This window comes from Artemia franciscana, chromosome 11 (assembly GCF_032884065.1).
Source record: "Artemia franciscana chromosome 11, ASM3288406v1, whole genome shotgun sequence".
NCBI lineage: Eukaryota > Metazoa > Arthropoda > Branchiopoda > Anostraca > Artemiidae > Artemia > Artemia franciscana.
The window spans coordinates 42,996,026-43,008,885 of record NC_088873.1 but is presented as its reverse complement, the minus strand read 5'-3'; the positions used below and the strand labels follow the sequence as shown (position 1 = coordinate 43,008,885).

General features: G+C 35.4%; 1 protein-coding gene across 4 annotated transcripts in view; it reads left to right on the top strand.

Annotated features, from left to right (window-relative positions):
- The first annotated feature begins 229 nt into the window (after nucleotides 1-229).
- LOC136033255 (probable proline--tRNA ligase, mitochondrial) overlaps nucleotides 230-12,860 on the top strand; it is a 50,983-nt gene continuing 38,352 nt past the window's right edge. For all 4 annotated transcript variants that reach the window (XM_065713999.1, XM_065713997.1, XM_065713998.1 and 1 more), the window contains exon 1: nucleotides 230-353. In XM_065713999.1, the coding sequence (XP_065570071.1) occupies nucleotides 261-353 (93 nt within the window). In that variant the 5' untranslated portion in view covers nucleotides 230-260. The remainder of the gene's footprint in view (nucleotides 354-12,860) is intronic.

Here is a 12,860-nt window from a genome sequence, read left to right as displayed (position 1 = left end):
TGTCATGAGATGTTTAGCGCAAATATTTAAAGTAGCAAATCTACTTTAAATGTACCACTGATCAAAAAATTATACTATATCTATTATATATCATATCTATTATATATACTATATCATTACTATATCTATTTTTTTGCGTGTTGTGTTACGGGCAGGACGAAATTTTTTTTCACTACGCAAAACACGTGGACGATCGGAAAATTACATTAGTGATTTCTTTCTCAAGAGATGTTTAGCACAAATATTTAAAGTAGCAAATCATGTCACCTACATTCAGATTAAAAAATTACTTTAAGCCATGCTTACAGAGTATCCCCGAGACTTCTACTGTTTTACATTGCAAATCTTCAAAGGTTGAATTCGTTGCAATTATTGGTAAAATTCTAGTTTAGCTATGTTTTGTTATCTTGGGAAGGAGTTAGGTTAGAAAAATAAAAATATCCAGGGATGGGTCTACCACCTAAGGTATGTTCAGGGAAGGTATTTTGAAGTTCCTACCTCTCCCTCAAGAGAGCAGTGACCTTTGATGACTGATAAAATGTTTGTGCTATGAAAGTGAAACCATACAAAAAAGACTTTCTGCTGAAATGAAGTACAGTAAACCTGCTTTCAGCTTCACAAGTTTCCTCAATCTAATTTTATGAGGTTCAAATATCTGCAAATAGGGCCTACAATTCTTAAATTTAGAAGATATATATTGATATGGCTAAAATTCTACTCAAATAACAGAATTGCCTATACAGAACTAAAACCAGAGAAAAGGAAACTGAAAATTAGGGTTAAATGCTGTTTTGTTAAAATTTTAATAGGTAGCCTATAAATGTGTCCAGTAGACAAATTTTTAAGATGAAGAAATCAGAAAAGGGCTAACCTAGAAGCTTGGCAACACCTTCCCAGAACACCTAGCCTACCCACACAGTAAAATTCTAGTTTAGTGACTTCTTGCTATCTTGGGAATGGGTTAGGTTAGGAAAATGAAACTTTCAGGGATGGGTCTACAGGCTAAAGTATATCCTGGAAAGGTATTCTGAAGTACCTACCTCCACTCCCTCTTCCTCTAGATGGTCCTGACCTCTGATGACCTTTAAAAACATGTGGGTTATCAAAGTTAAACCTTGCAAAATATATCTCCTGCTTGAATAAAGTACAACAAATTGTTTTTTGCTTCATAACTTTGCTCAATCCCAATTTATAAGGCTTTAAAGATATGCAAATACATTTCTGGGAAGTATTTAAAGTACTCACCTCCACTCCTTCTCCTTCTAGAGGGCACTGAAGTTTGCCTACATGACAGGTCTATACCTATTGTAATTTTGACAAAACAACAGTTTTTAGCCCTGGATTTCTGAAAGTTTCATTTTCCTAACCTAACACCTTTCCAAGATAGCAGAAAGTAGCTAAGCTAGAATTATAGGCTACCTAATTAGGCCTATTATATTACTATTAGTTTAATTTTCTAAATTGAGGTCTTGGTAGCCTAGTACTAGCCAACTACTGCATTTTCCACAAGATTCTTTGGTAATCAACCAACTAGCAGTACCAAATAATATTATTCTGACTTTAAAAGTGATTTATCTTACATTTTTTGGTAAAATTCTAGACAGGCTACTTTTGGCTATCTAATTCCTGTATTTTGTGTAGAATTGGTAAAATTTTAGTTTAGCTGCATTTTGCTACATTAGAAAAGGGTTAGGTTTGGAAAATTAAACTTTTGGGAACTTTCTACAGACTAAAGTCTGCCCCCAAAAGGTATCTTGAAGCATTTACCTCCACTCCTTTCTCTCTAGAGGGAACTCTTTGTGTTATGAAAGTGGTACCTTGCAAAACATATCTTTTACTTAAATGAAGTACAAGAAAGCTGTTTTCAGGTTCAAAACTTTGCTCAATCTTAATTTATGAGGTTTCAAAGATCTGCAATTACATTTCCTAGACTAAAAACAACAACATTTACATGGCTTAAAATTCTGCTCAAATAACATGAACTGCATCTTAAGAACTAAAACCAGAGAAAAAGAAACTGAAAATTACATTAATTTTTTTTTTTGTCAAAATTATAATAGTTAAAGACCTGTCAAGTAGGCAAATTTCTAAGACTTAGAACTCAGATAAGGGTTGACATAGAAGTTTGGTGATATCTTCCCTGAGCCTGTTTTTGCCCCAGGATTCATTGCTGAAAGTCTCATTTTCCTAACCTAAACCCTTTCCAAGATAGCAAAAAGTAGCTAAACTAGAATTTCACCATAGAATTTTAATCCATTAATATACATTTTTTCCAATTTAGGAAATGTATTTGCAGATCTTTGAAACATCATAGGTTGGGACTAAATAAAATTGTGAGACTAAAAATGCTTTTTTTATACTTTATTTTACAGGATCTGTTTTGTAAGGTTTCACTTTTATAATGCTAAGATTTTTGTAGGTCATCATAGGTCAGTGCCCTTTAGAGAGAGAAGGAGCAGAGGTAGGTACTTAAAAAAAAAATTCCATGGTCATACTTTAGTCAGCAGATCCATCCCTAAAAATTTCATTTTCCCAACCTAACTCCTGTATAAGATAGCAAAAAGTAACTTGTATAGAAGTTTACCCAGTTTTCTTAAAATTAATTAAAATTTTTTTTTGAAAAAAGAAATCTTTCAAAGAAAAGTAAAGGCCATATTAAACTTAAGATCAACAGATACAAATATCTGCTAAAATTTAAACTTAAAACAACCAGAAATTACTATTAAAGAATAAATGAAACCCAAAATGGACAGAAATTAAACAAACAATCATAGCAATAAAACATTCAGCAGGTACTAATATAAATGAATCAATAAGTCTTAAAACAATTTAAGGTTAAATTGCATATGCAAACCAAGCTTAAAATAAACAAAAATATTTTGCTATTGAAGCATAAATGAAACACAAAACAAAGAGAAATTAAATAAACAATCACAGCAAACGAACATACAATAGGTACTAATATAAATGAATAATTCAATCTTAAAACAAGCAAAACTTAAATTGAATCAGCAAATCAAGCTTGAAAGAAACAAAAATCTTTGCAAACAAGAGTTAGGGTTTTCCTCCTTCTTTCACTGTAGAAGTCTAAATCTACTGCATCATTGGCACTTTACTAAAAACAAATCAAATTAAAAAAAATTTCTTTTGTACTTATTACAACATTGAAAATAAACATAAAAATTACAGTAAATTTAAATTTTGAACTGATGAGCTTTCAGTAATTAACGTCATTATATGAAATATTCAGTTTAATTTTATTGGTTCCTTTCCAAAACTGTTCAAGGTGACTATAGCTTCACAACAAACAGAAGTTTGGATACTGTCCCCTTCCCTAACTGTAAAAGTCTAAAGCATACTATGCCATTGCTGCTTTACTGAAAACAGATTATATTGTAAATATACTCTTTTCCAGTTATTGCAACATTGAAAATGAAAATAAAATTACAATGAAATAAAATCTTGGACTGATGATCTTTCAACAATTTATAGCATTATATATCAAACATTCAGTTTGATTTCATTTATATTTTTCAAGACTGTTTAAGACACAAATAGTTTCAGTAAAGTTCCAATGTTGCAGTAGGTTTTACACTTTTACTGTGAGAGAAGGAGGTAAAACCTAAACTCTTGTTTGTAGAGATTTTTGTTTGTTTCAAGCTGGATTTGCATATCGAATTCAAGCTTCACTCGTTTTAAGTTTTATTTACTCATTTATATTAGTATCTATTGTATGTTTGCTTGTTATGATTGTTTATTTAATTTCTTTTTGTTTCTGGGTTTCATTTGTGCTTCAGTAGCAAAATATTTTTGTTCATTTTAAGCTTGATTTGTATATTCAATTTATGCTTTACCTGTTTTAAGATTTATTTATTCATTTATATTAGTACCTGTTGTATGTTTTTTTGCTATGGCTGTTTATTTAATTTCTATCCATTTTGGATTTCATTTATTAAAATAGTAATTTCTGGTTGTTTTGAGTTTGAATTTTAAATGCATTTGTATCTGCTGATCTTGAGTTTAATGTGTCCTTTACTTTTTTTTGGAAAACTTCTTTTTTGAAAAGTTTTTAATTAATTTTCGTTTTTTTTTATTGCAAAAAGTTTCAAGTTTAAAAAGATTCTTTATTTCAAAACAAAATGTTTTTTTTTTTCAACATCAAAGTATCAAAACTAGTATCAAAGTAAAGAAAGCATCAAAGTAAATAATCTATCAAAGTAACAAGAAGCAACTTGCCCTTGCACTGTAAATCAAAGTTACCAGATAAATCTCTAAATACAAGTATCAATGTAACAGTGAATAAGTTCTGTAACTCAGATTTCCCTGGGGGGGGGGGTCAAGCATGGAAACATATTTAATTGGCCTGTGAACTATTGATATCTCAAAATTTAGACCAGATGACCTTTGGGAAAGTGGGGTGTGGGCTAGTTGCCCATTGATCATTTTTGACTCTTAGGAAACAGCTAGTAGTTCCAATATCCTGTCAAATGAGCCCCCTCCAAAGTTGATACAACCACCCATTCCACAAAAACCTTATATTATAATAATGGGCAACTTACATAAATTACAATTCTTTCCCTGGGGGCTAAGGAGGATTTATTAGCCCTTCTTAGCCTCTAAGTTATGGTAATTTGAATTTTGGACTGTTTTGAACAAAGTGACTATTCCAAAATTTTGACAAAATGCATTTGGGGGAAAAGGCACAAGAGGAGGTAGCTTGTTACTTTTTGATCGCTTTTGATTCTTACAAACTTACAACTTACATAAGTTACAGTTTCTGTCCTGTGTGTTATGGAGGATTTCTAAACCCCTAAGTAATAGTAAATTTGAATTTTGGACTATTTTGAAAAAAATGGTTATCTCATCATTTTCATTGGATGCATTAGGGGGAAAAGGCATGGGGGGGTGGATGCTCCCTGATCACTTTTGGTGACTCATAAAAAGGTAGCTACAACTTTCAATTTCCAACTAAATGAGCCCTTCCTAAAGTTTATACAACCACCCCTTATAAAAAAATCTTATATGCCCCTAGGGTATAGCTTATGACACTTGCCCCTGGGCTCTGAGGGGTTTTGTTGACCTGGAGTTTTTGTTATTTGATCTCTAAACTATTTTGCACAAAATAGCTATATAAAAATTTTGAATAGATGCATTTGGGGGAAAAGGGCCTTGGGTGGTGGGGGTTGGTATTGCCCACCAATCACTTCTGACTCTTAAAAAGGGCACTAGAAATTCTGGTTTACAGTCAAATGAGCCCCCCATTTTGCACAAAATAGCTATCTAAAAAGTTTGATATAGATGCATTTGGGGGAAAAGGGCCTTGGGTGGTGGGGGGTTGGTATTGCCCAGCAATCACTTTTGACTCTTAAAAGGGCACTAGAAATTCTGGTTTACAGTCAAATGAGCCCCCTACATAGTTTATACAACCATCCCTTCCCTTAAAACTTATATGCCCATGGGACACATTTTACAACTCATGTTTTATCCCTAGAGAATTTGTTGTATTATTTCCCCCAAACTCATCTAATACAAATTTTGTGATAGCCAATTTTGAAAAATAGTGTAATCATCAAATAACAAAAAATCCAGGGTCAATGCAACCCCCAGGGCAGTGTTGCCATTCTAGGAATTTACCCTCTATAATTGTGATTTTTGAGGGGCTAAATTTTCCATTTAGGGATTTGGGGATTTTAGAGATCATAACAAGTCTTCTGGAATTTTAAGGAATTGCTAGGGTTTTGGCCCAAGAAAATCGTCTTCCAACTTGAAAAAAATGCAACAGAAGTAGTTTAGTATCTCATTTTTCCAGAAAGCTAATAGTCTGGACATGCCATAAAGTGTGTTAAGAGTCTTTTGCACAGTCAATTCGTAAGTTAATTATGTTTGACTGCTTTTTCTATGCTGGATAGAGCATTCTAGAAGACGACAATAATAACTAAATTGATCTAGAAGTCAAGGAGAAGAAGGGTCCAAAATTCTTTTCAACACTACTAATAACAACGAAAACCTGGTAAAGGTGCAAATTAGGGACCCCTACAGTCAAAGGTGCAGAGGTGCTGCTCAATTAAACTAGGACATGCAGCAATAATTGTTTATATCCTGCTTCTACTAGACAGCCCTCTGCAACTTTAGAGCACATTCTGAATAGTTTATAGTAGTGAATAAGATGTTTTTGTCAGGAACCCCTTTTTCTTCCATTTTCTGCACTTTTACCAAAACTTGGTTAGTTATCCAGATAAGAGCAATTTGCGTGTTATTTTCATTAAAACTTCTTTACCTTCTCCTGTTTCCACAGCCTCCCTGCCTCATTCTGATTCTTCATAATTGAACTGCAATCAATAGCTACTGCTACCCTCTAATGATACCAAAAATTGAACAAACTTAGGATACAAGGTGATCTATCACCTTTTAATAACACATCAAACATATGTACTTTCCATAGGATCGTGACTTTTTTGTTGATAAGGAATGTTTTTATTTACGAGATGATTATTTTAATGTGATTGATTGCCAGTTGATGCTCATTGATAGTACCCTGACTGCTGTACTATGTAACTATAAAGTTGTCATATGAAACTAGGTTAAATTACTTTGCTTAAAAAAATGAACTTGAGAAAAGACAAAATGGAACAGCTATTATATGTAAAAATCTATAAAAATGTCAGTCTCTTTTCTTCCCTAGAGGTTTTTAGTCACAAGAGGCAACATACTTTCATTGAATTTCAAAAGTTCTACCAAGTTAACTTGCATAAGATTCTGCAGTCTAAGCAGACTTGATGGCTTTCAGTCAAAGTGGCTACTGGACCTTTCAATAATTCTGAACAAAACAGTTCTCTTAAAATTTTGATTGGATATGTTTGGGGGAATGATAGGATTGTGGGGGAAGGGCTGGTTGTCCTTGTTTTTCTTTTGGCTTTAAAAATGGTACTAGATCTTCTGACTTCTAATTGAATGAGCCCCATCCAACCTGAATTGTAAACAACCATCCACTCCATAAGTGTTTGTTCAGAGTTCATGGTGAACACACTTGCGCTAAATTGGATATTTCATTATCAAACCAGTAAGTTTTTCAAGTGAGTTTAATCCTTGAGATTTCCCAATCTTTGGCAAAGGATTATAGGTCTTGACCTAAATAAAATTCCATTACATTATGGATTAAACGACTGTCTCTGGACTTTGATTTATGGATTACGATTTAGGTTGTGGCCGCTTACAAGTGAAGTAAGATAGCTGAAAAATTGGTGTTCAGCCTTGTTCTGACCTTTTTGAGTAGGTCACTCAGAGAAGGGGTAAAATTTGATCTGATCATCAAGAGTGCTATTAATTACTTTGAATACAATTCAGTTTTACAAGCTAAGAAGACCCTTTGTTGTGAGCTGGATATCCAAACCCAGATGGTTTTGTATGTCAAGGATGATGACAATATGACTGATATGAACAAGTTGCTAGTCATAGCGGTAAAGCAAAATGTTCTGATCCCGAAGCTTGTAATTTTCAGTCCGTGTGAAGTATCTGTCATTGGCATCTGTTCATGCCACAGTAGTTTCGAAAGTAAATGAACTTTCAAGAAAATTAGACAGATTTATGTTGAATGCTAGCCGCGTCCTGGCCAGCCTCCCTGACAAGTCTTGGCCTCCTCAATCCGCACCCCCTCAACACTTTACTCTGTGATACTTAAGAATCCCCCATAAGACTTAGAAGACCTTAATGAATGAAAAACATTCATTGACAAGGTGTGTCCAAATCCGAACAATATAGCCAAGTTACGCCGCTCTGATGACGAGTGGAAACTTGTGGTTTGGTCCAAGAAAACTGCAGTCCAGATAGTTGAAAATGTTCAGCGCCCCGAACCATCGCTCAACATTTCCCTCAAGGAGCCTGCTTTTGTCTTGGCGGTTAAGCGAGTGCCAGAAGATTTAGACGAACTGTTGCTGAAACAGTTAATTCCCAAGTGCACTAAAACAGTACAGTGTGGCAAGTCCTGAGCATTTAAAGTCTACTTTCCGTCTTCAAGTGTGGTCTTTGAAGTTATCTAAGTTCCCTTGTCCTTATCTATATGTCCTGTCAGTTTAAGCCAATCAAAAAAAAGCTAGATTTTGATGGCACAGTTTCAGCTGTCACTTCTAAATACAACCCAAGTCCAAAATATCCTTATCTTCATTGAAGTTCCCTTGTCCTTGTCTATATGTCCTGTGAGTTTGAGCCAATCAAAAAAAGCTAAGTTTTGTTGCCAATGAAAAAAAGCTAAATTTTATTGGAACAGTTTCAGCTATCACTTATAAATACAACCAAACCCCAAAATATCCTTGTCTTCATTGAAGTTCCCTGGTCCTTGTCTATATGTTCTGTAAGTTTGGACCAATCAAAAACAGCTAAATTTTAATGGTGCAGTTTCAGCTGTCACTTATAAATACATCCAAACTCCAAAATATCCTCGTCTTCATTGAAGTTCCCTTGTCCTTGTCTGTATGTCCTGTGAGTTTGAGCCAATAAAGAAAAAGCTAAATTTTGATTGCACAATTTCAGCTGACACTTATAAATACAACCAAACTCCAAAATAGTTCCCTTGTCCTTGTGTATATGTCCTGTGAGTTTGAGCCAATCAAAAAAAGCTAAATTTTATTGGCACAGTTTCACCTGTCACTTATAAATACAACCAAACTCCAAAACATCCTTGTCTTCATTGAAGTTACCTTGTCTTTGCCTATATGTCCTGTGAGTTTGAGTCCATCAAAAAAGCTAAATTTTGATTTAAATTTTGATTATATATAAATTTTGATATATAGTGTTCAGCTAGCTTTCATTCAGTGCAGACGAACAAAAAACAACATTTTTCTGTATATTACCTTGCTCTTGAAGCGTGAACATAAGCTTAATTAGACGGATTATTTTTTCAAGTTACAAGGATAAACTATTATGAAATTGTAAAGATTGAATCACATTAACTACGTCACTCGTACAAATACCAATCTACCTGTGTTTACTGTGAAATTGTGCAAAAAAGATTGGATTTGTTTGTTTTGCTAATTAATGGATTAGCTGACGTTGAGTCAGGAACTGCGTGTGAACTGGATTCGTTTCATGGGATGCAGCCGAATAGACTAGTACATAACGCTGTACTAAATTTTGCCGTGCGGGCGAAATCAAAAGGAAATGCAAATGCCGATATTATCAAAACTGGTTGCGATTTTTTCGCCGACGATTTGGTGAGCGAAGCAAAGAAAACGATTTGGTCTGTGGCGAATTATGCTAAGGCTGAAAGTTGCTGATACATTTGCAGACATTTTGAAAGTTTTAGACTACTGTGATAAGAATTCAGTGGAACTGCCGAAGTTTGTTATACAGGACTGGAAATTTTTCGTCAAGTTCAAATCTTCTGCTGAAAAGACCGTTGAAAAAATGAAAGCTAGTAAGCCTGAGGTCTCTGCCATGCTCAAAGAGAAAATGTTTATTGATGTATTGAAACAGGTTCCACCTAGTATGACCCATACTGATATAGAATCCCCTGTTCCAAGTGCATTAAAGCAATAGAAATCGGTAGCTTTGAGCGCTCCAAAGTGTTCAAGCTGTATTTCGGGACCAGGAAGGATCTCGAAGACTTTCTTGCAGTCTCAGTCCGAGTTGGTTATGAGAAGCTGCCTACTGTAGAATTCAAATTTCTCCCAAAAAGATGTTATTCGTGCCATAGAGTTGGTCACTTAGCGACTAATTGCGTATTGACGCCTATATGTGGTCGTTGTGGTGCTTCTGATCACACATCCACAAAGGACAATTTTTGCACTAAAGATATGTTCTGAATCTTATGCAAAAAGAAAGGCCATACATTCTATAACATAAGATGTCTGGCTAATAAAGCAATTATCAATATGAATTCCCTACCAAAATGAATCTAGAACCCGCTTGTACTAAGCATGCAGTTGCAACGTGGAATTTAAATGGAAATCTCTTTAACTGGTATGTTTTTATTGAGGACCTTCTTTCAAGATATGATATTGTGTGTTTGCAAGAACATTTTGCAACCTCTCTCAGCCCTACCTTATTGAACCTGTCACCAAACCATCAAGTTTTTACAGTCGCAGCCAAACGCTCCCGCACTCATGGCCGGCCATCTGGTGGCCTTGCGACTTACGTTAGATCCTCTCTATCCACTTCTATGTTTGACTCTGCATTAGACTTTCTCGCTGTCAAAATCCAAGATATGGTTATAGTGAATGTTTACCTCCCTACGGACTATCGTGATGATCGATCAGATAGACTGTTTGCCATAAGTATTGCAAGGCTATTGAAGTATATTGATAAAATAAAAAAGTATGGACTTTCGTGTCTGATAACAGGTGACTTTAACTGTGATCTTGAAAACATGAGCGGCAACAACAGTTCTAATCGTGCTAGTATGCTACTCGGTATGCTAGGTGATGAATTTATACTCGCGTCTAATAATAAGAGTTTTTCATATATTCATAACTCGGGAAGTATGTCAAACCTAGATCATGTTATACACACTCGATCAGTTACACCGAATGAGATTCTTGTTTCTGATTTTCCGTTGTTTTTCAATATTGATTTAAATACTAGTTTTTCGCCTCCTCCTGGAAGGCTCCAGAAGCCTCCTTATTTTGTTTGTGATTGGAAACGTGCGTCTATGAGTTCATTTCAGTCGACTTGTGATGAACTTGCTTCAAAAATCCGTGTTCCTATTGATCTGCTGATGGTTAGTTCAAAGAACTATCCGGTAGAGTCACGAATTCGGTTGAATATTTATTGTAGTGAGCTTGTACACGCATTGCGTCTCGCTGAACAGTCAGCTGTACCATCTAGACGGGTGTGGCCTGGTACCGAAGTACCAGGCTGGTTTGCAAATGTGAATCTGCAAAACACGTGTAATTCGGCAAAATTTTGGCTGTCGGTTTGGCGTGAGGCTGGCTGTCCACGAGGCGGGTGGGTGAATAAGTTTCAAATTCATAGTAAACGTAAATTCGCGAAAGAACTTTCACTACACCGTAGTGTAATTATTCGTTCATCATCTCAGGCTATCCTTACCTACTCAAATAAACTTTGGTCTTCATTGTTTAAAGAAAGATCTCATGTAACATTGACCTCAATATCTCGAGATAACTGGGTTCAGCATTTTAGAAATGAGTTTTCGGCTCCTGATATCAGGCTACAAAAAAGCTTCGGTGTGAAACTGGATGATTTCTTCTCACGTAAGCAAGAAGAAAACAGTCCGGGTGTTATAATTACTAGGTGTTCTATCCGTACTGCTATTAGAAAACTAAAAAAAAAAGAAATCGCACGGTTGTGATGGTATATCAATTCAGCACCTGCTGTTTTGCAGCGAGTTGTTCCTTGAGCACTTTGCCCTGCTTTTCCAAATAATTTTTAAACTGTGTATAGTGCCTGATTCTTTTTCAGTAGGAATATTAACACCTGTGCCTAAAAAGGGAAAGCCACTTAGCCAATGCTCGTCATTCCGACCTATAACTTTAGCTACAGTTTTTTGTAAGTTATTTGAGGCACTTATTGTTGATGAACTGCGGTCAAAATACACAGTTCCTGACCATCAATTCGGTTTTCAGCCTAGTCTAGGTTGTGGCCATGCTCTTTCTGCTCTTGTTTCGGCTTTGATAGATGCTGAGAAAAGCGGTGAGAGCATAGCTCTCGCTGGGCATGATGTCAGAAGGGCCTTCGATTCACTAATTCATGAGCAGATTATTTTAGATATGGGCCTAGCAGGTGTTGACCCAAGTATGTTAAACCCTTTATATGATATGTATAAAAATTTAAAAGCTAGGCTTAAGCTACCGACAACACTAAACCTGACAAATAACCCGGTGCTTCCCGTTAAAAAAGGTGTAAGGCAGGGTGCATTGACCTACCGCATTTAATAACAGCATCGTTAAACCGCAATCTAAGTCAAATCTGACATACATTCTGAGAGGGATTGATCTATCATTAATAAGCTATGCAGACGACGTACTTAATCTGAGCCGCCTCCTTCGCGGTTTAGAGGAGAATGTTATCCAGTTTCAAGTAGAATATGGAAAAATAGGCCTTCAGTTTAATGAAAAGGAGTCAGATGTGTTGTTGTTTAATGCTAAGCAAGGGTCTGCTGTTGATGTTAGGCTGGGTGGTGCTACTGTTCGGCTTGCCAAACACATAGTTTATTTGGGGATCCCTATTGGTCGGTCTATGCTTGAAACGCGTCATCTTTTGCAGAGTCATCTGCAGAAACGGATCTCTTTAGCGTATAGCCGTGTTGTAGTTTATAAGCGTCAGTTTGATCGGCGGATTTTGGCCCATCTCTATAATGCAATGGCACTACCCCATTATCTGTATTTGAGTCCCTTTTGGAGGATATTCCAAAAGGAAGACAAGAATGAATTGCGGTCTACATATTATAAATATGCGAAGTACCTCTTACGGCTTCCACCATGGACAAGTAACCGTATTGTAACAAGTCGGTATGGGATTATCGACCCTAATGAAGCGATAATAGCCCAGATCGCCAGATATAACTCTAATATCGTTACTCATCCTTGGGCAATTATTTTGAGGCAATAGCTTTTGTTTTTTGTAGTTAGATATCCATTTTTTCTTTATTTTTCTTGTGTTTGTGTATTTTTTTGTAGTGTGTTTTTTGCTTTTTATCTTATACTCCATCTGTTTCTTTTAATGGTAAATAAATATATACATACATACATACATACATACATATATATGTCCTGTGAGTTTGAGTCAATCAAAAAAGATAAATTTTGATGGGGCAGTTTCAGCTGTCACTTATAAATACAACTAAACTTCAAAGTATCCTTGTGTTCAGTGAAATCTACCTATCCTTGTCTATATACCCTATAAGTTTC